Genomic DNA, 21,558 nt, shown 5'->3' on the forward strand with positions numbered 1-21,558 from the left:
CCCCCCTTTCGTCCCTGTGCTGCTACTGTGTGGCTTTCTCCCACCCAGAACCTCTGCAACTTAGCATGTTCCTGATCATTCAATCTAGTTTCTTGAAGGCAGGCAATGTCAGCCTTGTGCCTACGCAATGCTTGTAGTATCTTTGAACGTTTTGTGGGAGTGCTAATGCCCCCCACATTCCATGAAACTATCCGTACTGGCATAGTGTTTCTACCTCCGTCTCTATAATTGACCCATTAACCTGGTTCCCCACTCTCCCCCCTTTCCCCTCATAGTCAATAGGTTCCGTATTCGCCTATCTCTTGTGAGTTTAACGGGCTCCACCTTCTATTGGCACTTAGTCTAAATGTATGTAATGTTTTTCTTTCCATTCTCCTCTGCATCCCCCCCAAACCCTCCCTTCCCTCTCCCCCCCTGTCTTCCACCCACTCCATTCCCCAGCTACTCTCAGGTTATGGAGCCTAGTCACGGAATCGTGCTTGGAGCCCCCACCCGCTCCACCATGTATTTAATATATATCTCAGTCTTTTACTTATTTACTTCTCGTCTCTATAGTCCCCTTGTTATCTGGGTCCTGGTGACTTACTTTTATGCAAGTATTTCTGAGCTTCTGCCACAGTGCGAAATGTATGCCATGTGTCCTGTATGAACACCCGCAATTGTGCTGGATATTGAAGCGCAAAGCGGATCTTTTTAGCAGCCAGACTTGCACACACTGGATGGAATTGCTTTCTCTGTGCTTGGACCTCTGTGGAAAAATCTTGAAAAATCAGGACATTCCTCCCGTTATACTTTAAAGAGTCCCTCTTGAGACGAAACCCTTGGAGGATTTCTTGCTTATGTCTATAATTCAACAGCTTAGCCACTATCACTCGTGGCCTGTTTTGCGTCTCCATTTTCCTCCCAACACGGTGGGCCCGCTCTATCACCACTGGCCCGATAGAATCTGTCAAGGCCAATTCTTTAGATAACCATGTCTCTAGCCATACCTCCAAATTGCGTTCCGGGAGCGATTCAGCTAGGCCCACAATGCGCACATTGTTCCTACGGGAACGATTCTCAAGATCCTCCGGCTTAATAGCTTGCGTTTTCAATTGTTGTAGTCCCGCTATATCTGGGCCATAGACGCGCGTATCATCTTCCACCGCTGCGACTCTAACTTCTACATCACTTACGCGGGTCTGTAATCCATCCAGCGTGGTCTGGTACCCTTCTAGCTTCCGATCTAGGGCTATCCACTTTGGCTCCCACGCTTTCGCGATAGCGGAGGTAAGCTGCTCCAATTGAGCTTCTGTGAATGTTACTGGCGCTTCGGACATGCCGTCGACCATTTTGTTTTCACCGGCGCTGGTTTTCAGGTTTTCTTTTTTATTCGGTTTCTGCGCCGTTACTGCCGGCGAACTTCTCAAATATCTGTCCATGCGGACTGCAAATGTCTTGCCAGGGAACAGAAGTTCGTGGTAAGCTCTGTTTTTAATGGTTTTGCGAGCGAGGGCTCCGGAGTTCGTGCAGTCTGCTGCTGCCTAGCTCATAGCACCACGTGACTCCTCTTTGAAGCTGCTTTTTACCCAACCCCTTATTCAACTGTTCAATACCCATATGGTTTTATAATTCCCATAATAAATATAAATCCATAATCCCTTATTTATTCTGCTTGTCTAACATAGATTGCAGGCACAACAAACAGGAAAAATACTTCTACAGGAAGGCAGAAAAACACAGGAGAAAGTAGAGGCTGACCCAGGGGCGTAGCCAGACAATAGATTTTGGGTGGGCCTAGGCAAGAATTGGGTGGGCACCAAGTGTTCTCCCCCCCCTCCAAAAAAATAAAAAAAAATCTCAGCTGGTGGGAAAACGCTTCTTTCCACCTTGGCAGCAGTAATACACTGAAAACTGAGCACGTGCAGGTGCTGGTATCTTGGAGAGTAGCATTTTTGTTACCATCAGGGGGAAATCTTCAGCTGGCGGAGCTTGGGATTCCCACCAGTTACCACTAAACATGTGCTACGGTTGGGTGGGCCTGAGCCATAAATGGGTGGACCTTGGCCCACCCAAGCCCACCTGTGGCTACGCCACTGGGCTGACCCAAAGACAATCCAATGCAGGGAATGTTGCTAGAAAGCACTTTATTCAGAGCACCAATAGGAGGCGTGGCATGGGCGGAGAGTAGGCATGGAAGCATTAGATAGTTAGCACGTTATATTTAGTGCATGTCAACTGGCTAATGTAGAGTTAACACTGGAACAGTTTAGAGGCCGACCAAATTTTGGTTTTGGTTTTGGATTCAGCATCGAAATTGGCTCGAACTTCAGTTTTGGGTTTTGGCCAAAAATGCCTGTGCATTTTTGACTGAAACTGAAACTCTGCCCCACCCACCCACCTATGATCACATCCTGCTCGACCACCCGGAATCCCTAGTGGTCTAGTGGCCTCTTTGTGGACAGAAATGAACCCCTCTTGTTCTTGCCCCTTGGTGCTGCTTCATTGCAATGGCTATTGAGACTGCCAAGTCCTGCAATGGAGCAGCAGCATGAGGCAGGAATGAGTGGGGCTCATTCCTGCCCCTGAAGAGACCACTAGACCAGTATTTACCAAGTCCAGTCCTGGAGTACCCCTTGCCAGTCAGGTTTTCAGGATATCCACAATGAATATGCATGAACTTGATTTACATACACTGCTTCCATTATATGCAAATCTCTTTCATACATATTCATTGTGGATATCCTAAAACCTGACTGGCAAGGGGTACTCCAGGAATGGACTTGGGAAACACTGCACTAGACTACCAAGGATTCTTAAGGTAGGGCCTATGGGTGATCGAGTGGGATGAGGGGTGGAGAGGGAGAGGAGCCTCCACTGCTGGGAGGTGGGTTTTCTTGGTCAGGTGTGGGGGTGGGATTGGGGGGTTTGGTTTCATTTTTGGACTCAGTTTCTGCCGAAACCAAGCATCCAATTTTGGTCGCAGATTCTACCTGGAATATCTTTGGCCAGTTCAAACTTAACCAGCCAGCGCTGAATATCAGCTTGGCTCATTAAGTTCAAACTGGCCACAAATAAAACGGATATTCAGTACTGGTCTCCTGAAATTGCCCGGCATTGAATATCTGAGCTCAGTGCCAGCTACCTCCTGCAGTCTGAATATCAGCCCCAATGAATTCTTCCAGTTACTAAGTATTGTTTGGATGGCAAGTGATATAAAAATATAAAAAATTGGGGAGTTAGGATTTGTGTAGTTATAAAGCTGGAGAATAAGATCGAACAACAATTATTACTGCAGAATGCTGGCAAATTAAGTTTAAAAAATGGCCTCTTCCAAAAAAAAAAAAGTGAATTATATCCCATTCATAACGCACGTGAAGTCGAGTGCCCTCATGGTTATGGCACTGCCAACGCCTATTTGTGTCAGAAAGATCTGCTTTCCATTTTCTGATCAGTGTTTATAATGCTCAGCATGCCAGTAAGAAGAAAACGGTGTCAATCTAGATGATTGAGTAGGTCTAGTGGATTTAATCCAAAATTGGTTTCCAATTTATTTTATAATCATCTAGTTTAAGATAATTTCCCCATACTTTGATGGTGCCCATGTTTAGAGGGAATCATATTTTATTCAAAATTGTGCATTAATGAGAAACTGTCATGCCTTCAATATGTAGCTTTTCACTCAGTAGATGGATGGTTGCGTTATTATGAAGGTCTTTTAAATTGATAGTACTCTTTTTAATAACCTGGGATATTCTTATCCAGTTACAGTATTGACCTAGAGGTAACTTAAATTTTTGACTCAGATGAAAACATGATAAGAAAAGTGATTAAGGGGCCCTGATACTAAGCTGTGTTAAGCCCTAACATGGGCGCAATGCAGGAAAAATGGTTGAACGCAGGACACTCTAAAGCATTGTGTTAGTTTTGTCATTTGCGTGTGCTAAGTGCATACATTTATCTTTTTAAAATTCTTTTGGAACGGCATACAGGGGTGGAGAATGGGCGTGGAAGCTCCATTCAGCTAACACGCTGACATTACTGCCATGCTAACTGGTTAGTGCATCCATAACACGGGGATCATTAGCGCCTCCTAAATAGGGATACTGTATGGTAGGAGAGAGGTACACTGGAAGATATGTGAATGAGGTCTTAGTACTGGAATAGCAGAGGGTTCTGCAGGGCAGGAGTGAGGTGCATTGGCACAGCTAAATGTGTGTATGGGGGATATTTACTAGAATAACAGGGATTACTGTACTGTAGACATAGGAGCACTGGAAGATGTGTGTGTGAGGTCTTAGTGCTGGAATAGCAGGGGATGCTGCAGGATAGGAATGAGCTTAATATTTAGAGCAAAGGGCTGAGAAACAAGGAAACCAGGATTCAAATCCTGCTTCTGCTACTGCCACTACTGCCAATTATCCGGATATAGACTGGGTGAATGAAACGTTGGTACACGCAAGGGAGGTGAAATTTCTTGATGAAATCAAGGACGGCTTCATGGAACAGCTGGTTCAGGAGCCGACCAGAGAAGGGAAAATACTGGACTTAATCATTAGTGGGGCTCATGATCTGGTTCGGGGGGTAACAGTGCGAGGGCCGCTTGATAACAGTGATCATAATATGATCGGTTTTGATATTGGCTACGAAGTAAGTGAACTCAGGAAATCAAATACACTAGCGTTTAACTTTAAAAAAGGAGAGTACGATAAAATGAGGAGAACGGTGAAAAAAAGACTGAAGGGAGCGGCTGAAAGGGTAAAAAACTTGAATCAGGTGTGGATGCTGTTCAAAAACACCATCCTAGAAGTACAGGACAAATATATTCCGCGTATTAGAAAAAGAGGAAAAAAGACCAAACGTCAGCCGGCGTGGCTAAACGGTAAGGTAAAGGAAGCTATTAGAGCCAAAAAACAATCCTTCAGAAAATGGAGAAGGGAACCAACTCAAGACAATAAGATAAAGCATAAGGAATGTCAAGCCAAATGCAAAAAGGAGATAAGGAGGGCTAAGGAGGACTTTGAAAAAAAGTTAGTGTTAGAAGCGAAAACATATAGCAAAACCTTTTTTAGGTATATTAAAAGCAGAAAGCCGGCTAAAGAATCGGTAGGGCCGCTGGACGACGGTGGTGTTAAAGGGGCGATTAGGGAAGACAAAGCTGTAGCGGAGAAATTAAATGAATTCTTTGCTTCGGTCTTCACCGAGGAAGATTTGGGAGGGATACCGGTGCCGGAAAAGGTATTTGAAGCAGATGAGTCAGAAAGACAGATTTCTCTGTAAACTTGGAGGATGTAATGGGGCAGTTCTGCAAACTAAAAAGTAGTAAATCGCCGGGACCGGATGGTATTCATCCCAGAATATTAATAGAGCTGAAAAATGAACTTGTGGAGCTACTGTTAGTAATTTGCAATTTATCCCTAAAATCAGGTGTGGTTCCGGAAGATTGGAGGGTGGCCAATGTAACGCCAATTTTTAAAAAGGGTTCCAGAGGAGATCCGGGAAATTATAGACCGGTGAGTCTGACGTTGGTGCCGGGAAAAATGGTGGAGGCTATTATTAAGAATAAAATTACAGAGCACATACAAAAGCATGGGCTACTGAGACAAAGTCAGCACGGATTTAGTGAAGGGAAGTCTTGCCTCACAAATCTACTGCATTTTTTCGAGGGGGTGAACAAACATGTGGACAAAGGGGAGTCGGTGGATATTGTATATCTAGATTTTCAGAAGGCGTTTGACAAAGTGCCTCATGAAAGACTCCAAAGGAAACTGGAGAGTCATGGGATCGGAGGCAGTGTATTATTATGGATTAAGAGCTGGTTAAAAGATAGGAAGCAGAGAGTAGGGTTGAATGGTCATTATTTTTGATGGAGAAGGGTAGTTAGTGGGGTCCCTCAGGGGTCTGTGCTGGCACCGCTGCTTTTTAACATATTTATAAATGACCTTGAGATTGGAGGAACTAGTGAGGTAATTAAATTCGCAGATGACACAAAGTTATCCAGAGTCGTCTCGTCACGGGAGGAGTGTGAAAGATTACAAGAGGACCTCGTGAGACTGGGGGATTGGGCGTCCAAATGGCACATGAAGTTCAACGTTGACAAGTGCAAAATGATGCACGTGGGAAGGAGAAACCCGAATTACGGCTATGTCATGCAAGGTTCTGCTTTAGGAGTTACGGACTGAGAAAAGGATCTGGGAGTCATCGTGGATAGGACGTTGAAATCTTCCGCTCAATGTGCTGTGGTGGCTAAGAAGGCGAACAGAATGTTGAGTATTATTAGAAAAGGGAAGGAAAACAAGCATGAGGATGTTATAATGCCGTTATATCACTCCATGGTGCGACCGCACCTGGAGTATTGTGTTCAGTTCTGGTCGCCTCATCTCAAAAAAGATATAAAGGAATTGGAGAAGGTGCAGAGAAGGGCGACGAAAATGATAAAAGGGATGGGACGACTACCTTATGAGGGGAGGTTAAGAAGGCTAGGACTCTTTAGCCTGGAGAAAAGGCGGCTGAGGGGTGATATGATAGAGGTCTACAAAATAATGAGTGGGGTAGAGCGGACAGATGTGAAGCGTTTGTTTACGCTTTCTAACAATAATAGAACTAGGGGACACAAGATGAAATTAGAATGTGGTAGGTTTAAAACAAATTGGAGAAAGTTTTTCTTTACTCAGCGCGTGGTTAGACTCTGGAACTCATTGCCAGAGAAGGTAGTGACGGCAGCTGGCCTTGCTGAGTTTAAAGGGGGTCTGGACAGATTCCTGAAGGAAAAGTCCATTGATCGTTATTAAATTTTGGGTTTTTGCCAGGTTTTTGGGGCCTGGATTGGCCGCTGTCGGAGACGGAGTGCTGGGCTTGATGGACCTTTGGTCTTTTCCCAGAGTGGCAGGGCTTATGTACTTATGTACTTGTGAAGGCCTGGGAGGAAACTTCCTGAGCAGACTGGATTGGCCATTTTGCTGTTTATCTGACATCATCTACTATGTTACTATGGCCCTGGGCAGGTCACTTTATCAAACCTGAATACTTTTCATCAGTGCACAGCACTGCATATATCCAGTATTACTGTCTGTCCTGCTAGTGGTTTGAGCTATCAGGAGTCCCAGTCCCAGCAGTAAGAAAAGGAAAAAGAAAGAGAGTCTGGGTGATGGGAGAGAGAAAGACTTCCCCCTGCATCCTCAGCACCCTTCCTCTCCCTAAGGCTGATTTATTTATTTGACCACAATCAGCCCACATAGAGCCCATTAGGACAAGACACACTGAAAGGCAGGAGATGCTGGACCACATCAACCCACTTAACAGAGACAGGAACCCAGCCTGCCTGGAAGACCAGAGACAAATGCCCATGTACAGTCAGACAAGTTCAGACTGGCTGCCTATCCCGGGATGCACAACCTCCCTGCTGGATAGAGAAGATCTCTATTTCACCAGGATTGAAACAAGTTTTAAGATGGATCCTTCCATATCTAAGTCTAAAAGCCTTGATAACAGGAGGTCCATGAGATCAGAAATTTGGGCATGTCTTAGATTATGACTAGAACATCTAAGATTGACAGTTATCTAATCAGTGCTATTAAGAAAGTTTCAGTGCTATGGCCTGAATGAAAGCGGGACTACTGGAGGGTGAAGGGCAGGGATGGAGCCCAGCATGGGACGACTGGGCCCAGGCCCAGAGACCCTTCTTATTATCAAGACAAGCTTTGTGTAGCAGCCTACTTGTACAGTCTGGTGGTTGTGTTTTTCAAGAACATAATAAATCTATTTATAAACTGTGCTGAAACCCTGACGTTTGCCATTTATTAATACTCATGTCAATACCCTATAACACTAATAGTAACTTGATACTATATGTGTACTCAAATAAATGTAAAACACTTTCTCAGTTGTATGTATATTGTGTTCAGTGGCAGCGTGGCTCATAGCTGGCTGCAGGTCCTCGTAGAAATGTGGAAACACACACACACACACAGGTTGCAGGTAAAAAGTCAAAAGTAATTTATTTATGTACACAAAAGGGTTGCGCTGTTACTTCACAGGCTTTAGTCCTTTTAAAAAGGCTTTAGTCCTTTTAAGTAGAGTCTCTCTCTCTCTCACTCATTAAAGTCCCAGTCAATACTCTTCATGGGGCTGGCTCCTAACCAACCAATGAATTAATGCCATCTCAGGTCCCTTCTGGGCACACCCCGTTCATATACTTTAGGAATAGTCTGCAAGGTTCTCTTTTACCTTGAAAGTCTTCTTTCCACACATATAAACAACTCCTGGAGGGCAACTTGACTACTTACAATTTCCTACCCCAGGGAAATTCTTAAACTCAGGCTACTCCACTTCCCTTAGGACTGTCTGTAGCCTTCTCTTTCCCTTTCTCTGTATCATTTGTTGGGAGGTCCTCTCTCAGGGCTGCTCCATTGAGGCGTCTTGATTCGGGCCTCTCTCACTACTCTCTTGGAGACCTCATGTTTCGGCACAGTCCCGACGGGACCTCCCTTATCTGTTCTGTCTCTGGGTATTTAACCACTTCTCTACCTGAGCCCTGCCCCTCTGATTCAGCAGGTGTAACTCCACTTGCCCTAAAGTGGTCCTCAGTGAGGGAGTGATCCTATGGGAACTCAGCCATGTACCACCCACTCCCTCACATGCTCCTTGAGTGATGGATAGTAAAACAAACTATGTACTGGGTAGTTGCGGCAGGGAAGGGGGAGGAGGACCCTATGTGCTACTTGGCCCAGGGGCCCACAAACTTGTGATCCATCTCTGGTGAAGGGCATTTACTTTCTTTCTTTCAGCAGCAAAAATACATTCTGGCTCAAGAGAGGTATTGAATCTTTCAAATCACTGAGAGGACCTGGGAGTCTGCTGAGCTGGGTGAGGGAGGGGAGAGATCCCCCTTGGAATTGTGTTTTATTTTGTATTTTATTGCTGTATGTACACCATCTTGATTTTTTTTTTTAAATGCCAAGGAGAGGGCATATAACTTTTTATAAATGGATACATGCATACACTAAAAAGGGAATCTTGAAAAGAAGATAGCACCATCTGTAGAACACAGTGTAACATAGTAACATAGTAGATGATGGCAGAAAAAGACCTGCATGGTCCATCCAGTCTGCCCAACAAGATAAACTCATATGTGCTACTTTTTGTGTATACTTTACCTTGATTTGTACCTGTCCTTTTCAGGGCACAGACCGTGTAAGTCTGCCCAGCACTATCCCCGCCTCCCGCCACCGGCTCTGGCACAGACCGTATAAGTCTGCCCAGCACTATCCCTGCCTCCCACCACCGGCTCTGGCACAGACCGTATAAGTCTGGCCAGCACTATCCCCGCCTCCCAACCACCAGTCCCGCCTCCCACCACCGGCTCTGGCACCGACCCTATAAGTCTGCCCAGCACTATCCCCGCCTCCCAACCACCAGCCCCGCCTCCCACCACCGGCTCTGGCACCCAATCTCGACTAAGCTCAATATTAATTTTCTCAATATTAAAGAACAGTTTCATGTTTGACAATAACAGAGGAGGGAGCAAAAGAGGAGAAAATATTGTTGGGAAGAGGAGAATCAGAGAAAAAGATGGCATATAAAGATCATACAGCCTATCCAGTCCGCCCATCCACACTAAATACTAATCTCTACACTTCCTTCCTCTGCCTCAGAGATCCTCTGTCCTTGTCTCATGCTTCCTTGAATTCAGATACCATCCTTGTCTCCACCACCTCCCCTGAAAGTCCATTCCATGCATCTGCAATCCTTTCTCTAAACAAATATTTCCTTAGATTAGTCCTGAGTCTGTCTCCTTTTACCTTCATGGATGTAGTTAAATGTTTCTAACATATTTCCCCATCTCCTGCCTTTCTTCCAAACTATTTGTTTGTTTATTTATTTGGATGCAGCTTGCACTGTTTTTAGTAGTAGCTCAAGGTGAATTACATTCAAATACACTAAGATGCATATTGAGATCTATGTTTGTTTCAAAAAGATTTGGGAGAGAAATGGGCTCATTTTCGAAAGAGAAGTGCGTCCAATTGGTATTATCGAAGCTCGATTTAGGACGTCTTCCACTGCAGTCCATCACAAGGACATCCAAAATTCAAGGGGGCGTGTTGGAGGCGTAGCGAAGGTGGGACTTGGGTGTGCCTAATACTTGGACGTCTTTGACCCATAATCATAAAAAACAAGGACATCCCTGACGGATGTTTTCACCTGGACGTGTTTTTCTTACGACTAAGGCACAAAAAGGTGCCCGAAATGGCCAGATGACACCGGAGAGAATCGGAGATGACCTCCCCTTACTCCCCCAGTGGTCACTAACCCCCTCCCACCCTCAAAAAACATCTTTAAAGATATGTCATGCCAGCCTCAGATGTCATACTCAGGTCCATGACAGCGCATGCAGGTCCCTGGAGCAGTTTTAATGGGTACTGCAGTGCACTTCAGACAGGCGGACCCAGGCCCATACCCCCCCTACCTGTTACATTTGTGGAGGAAACAGCAAGCCCTCCAAAACCCACCACAAACCCACTGTACCCACATCTAGGTGCCCCCCTTCACCTGTAAGGGCTATGGTAGTGGTGTACAGTTGGGGGAATTGTGTTTTGGGGGGGCTCAGCACACAAGGTAAGGGAGCTATGTACCTGGAAGCAATTTATGAAGTCCACTGCAGTGCCCCCTAGGGTGCCCGGTTGGTGTCCTGGCATGTCAGAGGGACCAGTGCACTACAAATGCTGGCTCCTCCCATGACCAAATGGCTTGCAATTGGCCGTGTTTGATATGGATGTCTTTGGTTTCAAAAATTGCCGAAAATCAGAAAAGTCCATGTCTAGGTACGTCCTAGGGACGGCGAAATTTATGGATGTCCAAATTGCAACTTGGACGACCCTTTCGAAAATGCCCCTCAAAGTGAGGTTCAGAGATTATCCTCTACTGGGGTGATCAAGTATTCAGCTCTTGAGAACGTGGAGGTCATGTTGAAACCAGGGAGGATCCTGATGAGAGTTTATGGAGAATTTCTTTAGGGGTCCAGAGCTGATCTCAGGGCAGTCCTCCAGTGAGCAGCTTGTTTGGACAACAAAAGTGATTCAAAGTCCTCTAGGGTAGGATGGATAGTGAATCTACCGCAGAGGGCCTGGAGAATTGGGAGTTTTTATCCTGCGAAGCTGTTGGCTTTGGAAATCCCTCCCTATTGCTCTACGTCAACTACAGTCCCAATTCAAAATTTAAGGCAGCTCTGAAAACCTATTTATTCAGACAAGCATATGGAGGATTTTGCCACGAAGTTTTTAATTTTTGACTGCTTTTCCCCTGGACCTTTTTCCATCCAGTTCTGGCTTTCTTGCCAGCTCATGAAGAAGGGATTGTGCACCCCAACCTGTTGCACTGTCTATCTTTTCTTTCCTTTTTTATGATATTGGAGTTCTTTTCCTAGATCTTTCACTAATATTGTATCATTGTACATCGCTATGATGGTACGCCTTTAGCACTATATCAAGAATAAAGCATCTTGAACCTTTGGTAGCAGTAAGTAGAAAGACAGTAAATAATGATCAGTCCAGGAGAATGCTCTGGATTCAATTTATTTCACATAGGGGTTAGGGGACCTCATGAAAATGTTCCAGCCGTTGACCAGTTAAATTGCTTTGTCGGGGCAAGCTGCTAATTTTCAGCGTTACTTAACCAGCTAAGTGCTGCTGAAATTCATAGTTAGCACCTAACTCAAAGCCAGCTAAGTTGGAGGTTTTCTGAGGTGGAGTCAGCACTTGGCCACTTAAGTGCTTTTAATCAGCCCTTAGGTGCCCAGGCTTAGCGCATAAATGGGACTGCATAAAAGTCTGTCTTATTTTTGTGCACTACCCCACGCAGTGGCTTAGCCAAGGGTGGGCCCGGGTGGGCCCAGGCCCACCCACTTTGGGCTCAAGCCCACCCAGTAGCAGCACACCTATGATGTGGCTGGCAGGGATCTCCAAGGCCCACCAACCGAAAACTCTCAACTACTGTCCCTCCTGCATACCTTGTAAATAGCAGATCTTTGCCTGCAGCAAGCAGCAACTGATACATACTGTTCGTACCGGCTCCACAGCCTTCCCTTTGATGTATTCCCGCCTATGCAGAAACAGGAAGTTGTATCAGAGGGAAGGCTATGGGGCCAACATGAGCAATGTGTATTAGTTGCTGCTCGCTGCCGGTGAAAATCTGCTACTTAAAAGTTATGTGGGGGAGGGGAGATGTTTGAGAGACCATATGGTATGCAGGCGAGAGAGGGAGAGACCAAATTACTTGTCGGACAGGGTGGAGTTCTTTTGCCCACCTATGTTGGGCCCAGGCCCACCCAAAACTGGGTGTCTGGCTACGCCCCTGACGGCCACGTAAGTGCTGAATATTGACTTAAGTGACTTTTGGACTCATTTTCAAAAGAGAAAAATGTCCAAAAAGTGGCATAAGTCTGCATTTGGATGTTTTTCTCACAAAAACGTCCAAATCAGTATTTTCGAAACTTGTTTATAGACATTTTTCTCTGAAGTCCATTAGAAGTGTGTCCAAATCTCAAGGGGGTGTGCCAGGGGTGTGTTCAGGGCAGAACTTGGGCATTCCTACTTAGACGTTTTTCAGCCATAATGGAAGAAAACAAAACCGTCCAGGACTAAAACTTAGACGTTTTCAGCTAGACCTGTTTTTATAATGAATAAGGCACAAAAAGGTGCCCTTAATAACCAGATGACCACTGCAGGGAATCAGGGATAACCTCCCCTTATTCCCCCAGTGGTCACTAACTCCCTCCTACCCCCCAAAAATGTGATTACTTTCCAGCCTCTGTGCCACCCTCAGATGTTGTTATACTCAGGTCCATTAGAACAGAATGCGGGTCCCTGGAGAAATCTAGTGGTAGGTGCAGTGCACTGCAGACAGGTGGACCCAGGCTCCTACTTCATCCTACCTGTTACACTTGTGGAGGAAACTGTCAGCCCTCCAAAACTCATCAGAAACCCGCTGTGCTCCTTTCACCCATAAGGGCTATGGTAGTGGTTACAGTTGGGGGTAGTGGGTTTTGGGGGGCTCAGCAGACAAGGTAAGGGAGCAATGGTGAGATGTGTACCTGAGAGCAGTTTATGAAGTCCACTGCAGTGCCCCCTAGGGTGTCCTATTGCTTTCCTGAGATGTCAGAGGGACCAGTGTACTAAAAATGCTGGCTCCTCCTACATCCCGTTGGCTTGATTTTGTGTGTTTTGCACTTGGACGTTTTATTTAATGTTTCAACGGTTTTAATTGATGATTCAACATTTTGAATAAAAGCAATAAAGTCAAACCCTTTGTGATCATAATAACAAGTCATACGTGTATACATACATCTTAACTGCATCATCAAAATTTTACATTTTCTCCCCCCCCCCACACAGGAGCAGCTTCACATTGAACTTCTTACGTAATGGTACCTATTCCTTCCAGAGGCTATTACAGGAATTTACCAGTCTTATACATGAGTACATTTCTGCTGAGCGTCCCATTTGCTAGGGCATGCCAAATTTATTGAGCACGGCACTTCTTGCTTTGTGGGAGATATTTTGCAAATACTTAGCCCATATATCTATAAACCTCTTTCTTTTCTTGGGATTGCCAGAGGCCTCCCTGGCCTCCCAATGGACGTTTTATTTTAAATGGACCAAAAAACAAAACGTCCAAATCACAAAACCTTCTATTTTCAAAAACAAAAGATAGACGTTTTTCTTTTTTGAAAATGACCTTCTTTACTATTCAGATTTTGGACGTTTTTTGCAAAACGTCCAAAGTCAGACTTAGATGTCATATCGAAAATGCCTTCAAAAATAACCGGAAATTCAAAGCTGAAGCCCAGACAGGCTCAACTTGGAATATCCGGGAATAACTCTGTTGGCCGTAAGCAAAATGCTCACCACTGCCCAGGAGTGTAGCCAGAAGTGCATTTTAGGAGGCGGCCAAAGGTTGACTGAGGGGGCCAGATATTCTCTTCCTTTCCCCCTCCCCCCCCACTGCCACTGTCCTGCCACTGCTGCTGCAACAACATTGAGACATACCTTTGCTGGAGGGGCTGCCAAACCCCAGCAGCTGAAGAGGTCTCCTCCGTGAGTCCTGCAGCACTCAAGCAGCGCACTTCCATGCTTGCTCAGTTCAGTCACTGAACTGAGCATGCGTGAGAGAGTCAGCATCGGAGGCCAAAGTGTTCCTGCCAACTTAAGTGCTGCTCAGACAGCATGGGTAGGACTCGCAGAGGAGACCTCTTCAGCTGGCGGGGCTTAGCATCTCCACCAGCCATTAAAGCAGAGGGGGGGGGGCCCAAGCCGAAGGTGAGGGGGCCCAAACTCCTGAGGCCCCCTGCTGCTATGCCACTGCTGATGGTGACTGAATATCAGACCCATTAAGTCCAGTGTGACCAAATCTATGCAGAATGAAACCTCCCCTTGCTCTCCTTGGATCTTGTGCTCTGTTTTTGTTCCTTTTCCATACCGATGAGTGCTCAGGTTCATAAATGTATGTATTTGTTTCCACTGGAAAAGATACCCAGCAATGGCAGTTCCTCCATGAAACACTAATAAAGACCAATGCTTTCTACCCAGGGCCACTGAGAGACTGGGCTGGCCCGGGGCAAGGCTGCCCCACCCCCGCCGGCCCCCCGAGGCTGCCGCACTGCAGACCCCAGTCTCCACCCGCCCACACCCGGCCCTGTCGACAGTCCCCCTCCGTCCGCCACCGGGCCCCCTGCATTCAAATCACAGTGCCTCACCTTCATGTGAAAGCGCAGCGGCAGATCGCCTCCCTTCGGGCCTTCCCTCCCTGTGTCCCGCCCTCATGGAAACATCAGACGAGTGAAAGACCGAAGGGAGGCGATCTGCCACTGCGCTTTCACATGGAGGTGAGGCACTGTGATTTGAATGCAGGGGGCCCGGTGGCGGATGGAGGGGGGCTGTCAACAGAGTTGAGGGCGGGCGGGTGAGACTGGGGACTGCGGTGCCGAGCCCCCCTTGGAGGCCCGGGCTCGTGGAATTTTGTCCCCCCTGCCCCCGTCTTGGCGGCCCTGTTTGTACCCTGAAAGGGCCTTTAATTAGCTGGAAAATAAACAGCTAAATTTCTAGGGGTAAATATTTAGCTGGTGGTGGTCAGCATTTTCTTGGCCGTTGCTGGCATTATGCCCAGATATTCAATGCCAGGTCATGTCCGGGCACTGGCACTGAATATCCAGGTTTCTGCAACCAGCTGTCCCTTATATGATAAGTGCGATATTCAGCACTTAACCACCTAAATGAAAAAGGATAAAGATAGGACTGTGTTTGATGTTCTCCGATTTGTCCTCTTAACTTAGGCAGTTACAGTAAGTGCTGGATATCTGCATTTTACTCCATAAGTGCCAACTTTGCCCTCAGACTGCCCACAAACTAGCCGGATATTCAGTAGTTGGTTAAGAACCACTGACTATCAGTGAATAGCCCTGTACAAACAATTTAACCGGCCAGGAATCTCTCCTGCCCAATTAACTCCCTTTTGAACATTGACCACATAGTTTATAAACATCTTAAAATAGAAGCCCTGTGATTATAAACAAGAGATAAAGGTGAGGATGTGGAAGATTGGGCAGGACTCTCACATTATCTTACAAAAAACATTGAGGTTTCTTTCTACTGATGTTCTTTTTTCACTTCCTCATCTGACAGTGTCACTGTGAGCCCTGTTGCTGTGCCAGATCAAACAGTAATACAGTGCATAGTCCTCAGCCAGGGTCCCAGAGATGCTGAGATAGCCGGTGTTACTGGAGGAGTCCTTGGAACCAGAGAAGCGACTGGGAACTCCCTCACCCTGGTGCTTGATAGAGTCAGTTCGGTAGTACAGAAGGTATCTGGGAGAGCTCCCATCTTTTTGCTGGTACCAGAATACAGTGTAACCTCCAATGCTAAAGCCACTGCTCATAGCACAGGAAAGTCTGACAGTCTCTCCTGGGGTCACTGACACTGAGGGAGGCTGAGTCAGAGCCAGCTGAGAGCTGGAACCTGAAACAGAGACATCAAGAAATAACTTGTTACAGGAAACAGGGGCTGATAGAGACATCTTCATGGAAATTATAACATTTAATCAGAAAAGTTTTAACACTGTTATTCAGGGCTTTTTTTGTGGGGGTACTTGGGGGTACTGAGTACCGGCACCTTTTCCATTGTCTGCTAAAATTGACCCAAGGACCCCAAGTTTTAATGAAAGAGCTCAGGCTCTACACACCAATTCTGCCTTGTCATAGGTTCTGTGACTGGTTGCAGGGAGCCTGGCTATTGTGGGGTGGGTCCCTCAGTGATCACCCCACCCTTGAAGGGTGGCCTGGCATTTGAGTACCGGCACCTTTTTTGCTAGAAAAGATGCACTGCTGTTATTATACAGAGTCAGAATAAATACATCTGCCCCTTACATGCACAGCAGGTAAAGAGTGTGAGGAGAGGAAGAGCCCAGGTCATGGTGCAGGAAGGCGGGACCAGTAGAGCTCAGCTTTCACCAACAAACAAAGGTTATCAATAGAAATCAAACAAAATAAAACATGGAAAAGAAAATAAGATGATATCTTTTTTATTGGACATAACTTAATACATTTCTTGATTAGCTTTCGAAGGTTGCCCTTCTTCATCAGAGTGGACTAACACGGCTACCACACCTCTCTACCAACAAACAAGATACTGGGGGGAAAGAGATTCTAATTCCTTCTTATACTCCTGCAGAACAGTGACACTGCCTCTTCATGCAAATCTGCTCTCTTTTCATTTGCTATAACTGCTACAGGCTCCACCCTTGTTCATTCTCCCAGTGGCTGCTGAGCTGTAGGTTCCGCCCTCTTTCTCCTATTATTTATTTATTTAAATACCCCACATTTCTACCCCACATTTTCCCACAAATGCAGGCACAATGTGGCTTCCATGAATTACAAAAGTTAAAAGATACAACACATGAATTTAGCAGTAGAATAAGGATAAAACATTAGCAGCAATTAGGATGGTTAAACAGCAGAATTACTAATGGAATACACTTGTTCAAAAAGGTACGTTTTCAGCAGCTTCTTGAAAAAGAGGTGGTCAGCTTGCGATTTTAGGTACAGGGGAAGAGCGTTCCAAGTCTTCGGGCTGGAGTAGTGGAAAGTAGAGGCAAAAAGAAGCTTGTATTTAACACCCCTGCAAGATGGGTAATGTAGTTGTAAAAAAGTGCGTGCTCTTGTGATGGCATTTCTAAGTGGGAGATCTATTAGAGGAGTCATGTATTCCGGAGCTAAGCCGTAGATTATTTTATGTGTCAGAGTGCAGATCTTGAATGCGATTCGTTCTCTCACAGGTAGCCAGTGTAGATTGAAATGTAGGGGCTGCGCAGGAACCATGCATAGTTTGCCCAAGATGAGTCTCGCAGCATTATTCTGGGCAGTCTGGAATTTCGTCAGTAGATGCTCCTGGCAGCCTGCATAAATCCCACTGCAGTAGTCCAGGTGAGACAGAACTAGCCAGTGCGGAAGAGCTCTCTGGTGAGACAAAACCTAACACGCCGCAGCCTCCACATTGCATAGAACATCCGCTTGGTGACCGCTCGCACTTGCGGATCCAGGTGCAGGTGAGGGTCCAGCTCAACACCCAGAAGTCTAAGGCTCTGTGAAATAGGGAGGGTCTGGTCTTTAATGACAAGGGAGTTGGTGGAAAATCTGGCATGGACGGACGAGAGCACAAGACACTGAGTTTTGTCTTTGTTGATCTTAAACCGGAATACCTCAGCCCAATGTTCCAAGATGGAAAAACTTGCTTTGATCAAATCTGTGATTTCATCTAATGAGGTATGGAAGGGGATGGAGATGGTTATGTCATCTGCGTAGATAAATGGTTTCAGAACTAGGTTTGCTAGTGCGGTGGCAAGGGGAAACAGCATGATATTGAATAGCGTTGGAGAAAGGTGCAAACCTTGGGGAACCCCAAAAGAAGCTTTCCAAGGTGCTGAATGAACTGGAGTGCCTTTGACCTGGTATGTTCTTGTTGACAGAAAACCCTTAAACCAGTGTAACACGCACCCTCCGATGCCTAGGGTGTCCAGTAGATGTAGTAAGATGTTGTGGTCCAACATATCAAACGCGCAGGACATGTCGAACTGCATCAGTAATATTTTCATACCAACAGAAATGTCCCTTTTAAAATCCGACAGGGCTGTGAACAGAACTGTTTCAGTGCTAAACTGAGCATGGAAACCTGACTGAGAGTAGTGCAGAATGTCAAAGGTTTCAAGGAATTTATTTAACTGAGTATTCACCAAGCTGTCCATAACTTTGACAATCAGCGGTATGGACGCCATTGGTCGATAGTTTGATGTGACGTTGGCTCTTATCTTTGGATTCTTTGGGATGGGTGTGAGAAGAATTCTGCCATGCTCTGGGGGGAAGATGCCATGTTTCAACATGTAATTAAGGTAGGAAGTTAGGTCAACAGTGAAGCGCTTCGGGGCCGCTTTTAGAAGGTGACTGGGGCAAGCATCCAACCCACAAAACTTGTTTGAAAACTTCCGGAGTGCTTTAGAAACGTGGTCTACAGGAACGCTTTCAAAGGCAGTCCAAGTGCGATCGGCTGGACAGTAAGCAGAGCACGGATCCAGTGAATCTAAAAAGTCATCCACATCTGCTGGGGAACTAGTTAGCGGTGACCTGAGAACTTCTATTTTGTCCTTGAAATAAGTAGCAAGCAGGTCCGCCGAAGGTAGGTCATTCCGAGAGGTCTCCAGCTTATTTGTGGCAAGAAACGAGTTCAAGAGCTGGTTTAGCTTTTTGTTATCTTTACCTGCAGTTTTTAGTTTCAAGGAAAAGTAAAAGCGCTTGGCTTTCTTGATGGCATACTTATATTTGCGGTGGCAGACTTTCCAAGCTTCCAGCGCTAGACCTGTCTTATTTTGCGCCATGCATACTCAAGCCTCCATGTTTCGGTTTTCAGAGATTTTAGTTCAGTAGAAAACCAAGGCATGGAACTATGGAAATAGGAAGATTTGAGTTGCATGGGTGCTATAGAGTCTAGGACACTCCTGCATTTGTCATCCCAGGCTTTGGGATATCGTACAGAATCGGCTGGCTCAGTCCAGTCAGTGCTGTAAACTGACTTCCAGAATAGAGGAATGTCGATTGCGCCTCTCAAGCTGTAAGTGCGTATAGGGCAGCGATGATGCAGTCCCGATCTTAACCAGCTCAAGATGAATTGGAGCTTGTAGTGATCAGACCAGGCCACTTCAGTCCAGCGGATATTGGTTAGGTGAAAATTGGTGTCATCCAGGAATTTAAAGGTGAAGAGATCTAGGGAATGGCCTTTTGAATGAGAAGGGCGAGCTTCCGGACACTTTAGGTCCCAGAGAAGGAGGAAATCCAGAAATTGGAGCGTATCCAGAGATCTTAGATTGTCCAGATGAAGATTAAGGTCACCTAATATAATGATATTTGGGCTGGCAATGCAGGCAAAAGAGAAAAAGTCCAAGAGGTCTGTTTGATTAGTATGCCAGTTGATTGGTAGAATAAAACACAGACTAGGTGTTTATGGAGCGTGCTATGATGGATATTTACTGCAGCAACTTCCAGTGACAGGTAGAAGAGTTCAGTGCCGGATTCTACAATTAGGTGTGAACGGTAAATGATGGCTAGGCCACAGCCCCTTTTGGCTTTCCTGTCCCAGTGAACAATTTTGCAGCCCTCCGGACAGAGATCAAGCAGAATGGGATCCTTAGGCACTCGTAACCAGGTTTCTGTGATGAACAGGATGTCAAGATCCTCGGTAGTGATCCAGTCTGATAGAAGCTCAGGCTTATTCACAACTGATCTAGCATTGATATAGCCAACTCGCAGAGAGAGAGAAACTGAGCAGCCTGCTTCTTTGCGCATGGGATAGTCAGAAGATGCCTTGGGATATTAGTGCATGCTTCCGATGGGTTCAGAACAGGCGTATAATCCAAATGGGTAACATCGTGGCAATGGAGGCGAGCTGGTAATCTCCGTGTATATGAGACCACTGGTATAAAGTTGTATGTGGGTTCCGTTGTGGTGAGAGAAAAGTGGATAAGGGTGGAAAAGTAGAAAATTAGAAGTACTTGATGGGACATCCTTATAAAATTGAGGATCACAGAAGACAATTGACAGGTGGAAGGGCCAATACGGACAAATCTTGGAAATGTTGTTAAGTAAACTAAATACTGCAGGTAAAGATAACAAAAAGCTAAACCAGCTCTTGAACTCGTTTCTCGCCACAAATAAGCTGGAGACCTCTCAGGATGACCTACCTTCGGTGGACCTGCTTGCTACTTATTTCAAGGACAAAATAGAAGTTCTCAGGTCACCACTAACTAGTTCCCCAGCAGATGTTATTACTGATTGCAGCTGCTACTTCTCTTGCCCTTCATTCCCATCCCAGTCTGAGATGGAGTATAGTGAACTGCAATTTTCATTAGATTTATTTATTTAATTTATTTGCTACCTTTGTATCCCACATTTTCCCACCTATTTGCAGGCTCAGTGTGGCTTACATAGTACCGTAAAGGCATTCGCCAATTCAAGTGTAAACAGTTACACAGTGATGTTATGGTAGATCAGTTTCAAGTAGAACAACATATTAGGGAATCGTATAGAGGAAGAGTTACGTTATGACCATTACGTTTTTTGGTTTCGTAGTGTTGCAGGGTTCCTGTATTTAAGTAGGGTCAGTAGGGTATGCTTTTTTGAACAGGTACGTTTTTAGTGATTTTCAGAAGTTTAGGTGATTGTATGTTGTTTTCACGGCTTTTGGTACTGCATTCCATATTTGTGTCCTTATATAGGAAAAGTCTATATATACTACAGCTTGGGTAGTGGAGGTTTAGATACGTTCGTGTTGATCCGGATGTATTTCTTATTGGGAGGTCAATGAGGTCTGTCATGTATCCTGGGGCCTCACCGTAGATAATCTTATGAACCAGGGTGCAGATTTTGAAAGCAGCACGTTCTTTGATTGGGAGCCAGTGCAATTTTTTTCGGAGGGGCCTGGCGCTTTTGAATCGTGTTTTTCCAAATATAAGTCTGGCTGCCGTGTTTTGAGCGGTCTGAAGTTTTTTAATGAGTTGTTCCTTGCATCCCGCATAAATTCCATTGCAGTAATCTAGGTGGCTTAGTACCATTGATTGTATCAGGTGTACCACCTTCCTGTCAGTAAAATACCAAATGATAACAGCATCAGACTCTAATGATCGGAGTACATCAAAACGGTTTAAAAATCTGGCTCCTTAACTCCTTGAGAAAGTCAGTTAAAATGCTGAATACAAGGATTTAATGCAAACAAAAGTGAGATCTCATAGCTCATCCTGCAAGACTTCAGCACCTGTGGTTAGCAATTTGAGCTGAAGTGCTTTTACCTGCTTCCTGGCTGCTTTAGGGAGAGTTAAAGATTGAAATCAGGAGGCAATGTGGCAGCAGTGAGGGAGTTAAATGCTGTGTGTTCTGTGCTTACCTTCTCACAGTACTGCCTTAGATATTTGGGGAAATTTGTTTTGAACTAATGTGGGCCAAGCACCAGGTGGCTCTACCAGTGGGCAGATCCTGGCTTTTTGCTGGGC

The 21,558-nt window shown here is 45.5% G+C and overlaps 2 gene segments (V, D, J or C); both read right to left on the reverse strand.

Moving 5' to 3' along the window:
- Nucleotides 1-21,558, reverse strand: part of LOC115480422 — a 189,986-nt gene that overhangs the window by 26,940 nt on the left and 141,488 nt on the right.
- LOC115480424 overlaps nt 1-21,558 on the reverse strand; it is a 57,816-nt gene that overhangs the window by 20,118 nt on the left and 16,140 nt on the right. The window contains 2 exon segments of the V gene segment in view: nt 15,671-15,986; nt 16,394-16,454. Of these exon segments, the coding sequence occupies nt 15,671-15,986; nt 16,394-16,439 (362 nt within the window).

Source organism: Microcaecilia unicolor, chromosome 11 (assembly GCF_901765095.1).
Source record: "Microcaecilia unicolor chromosome 11, aMicUni1.1, whole genome shotgun sequence".
NCBI lineage: Eukaryota > Metazoa > Chordata > Amphibia > Gymnophiona > Siphonopidae > Microcaecilia > Microcaecilia unicolor.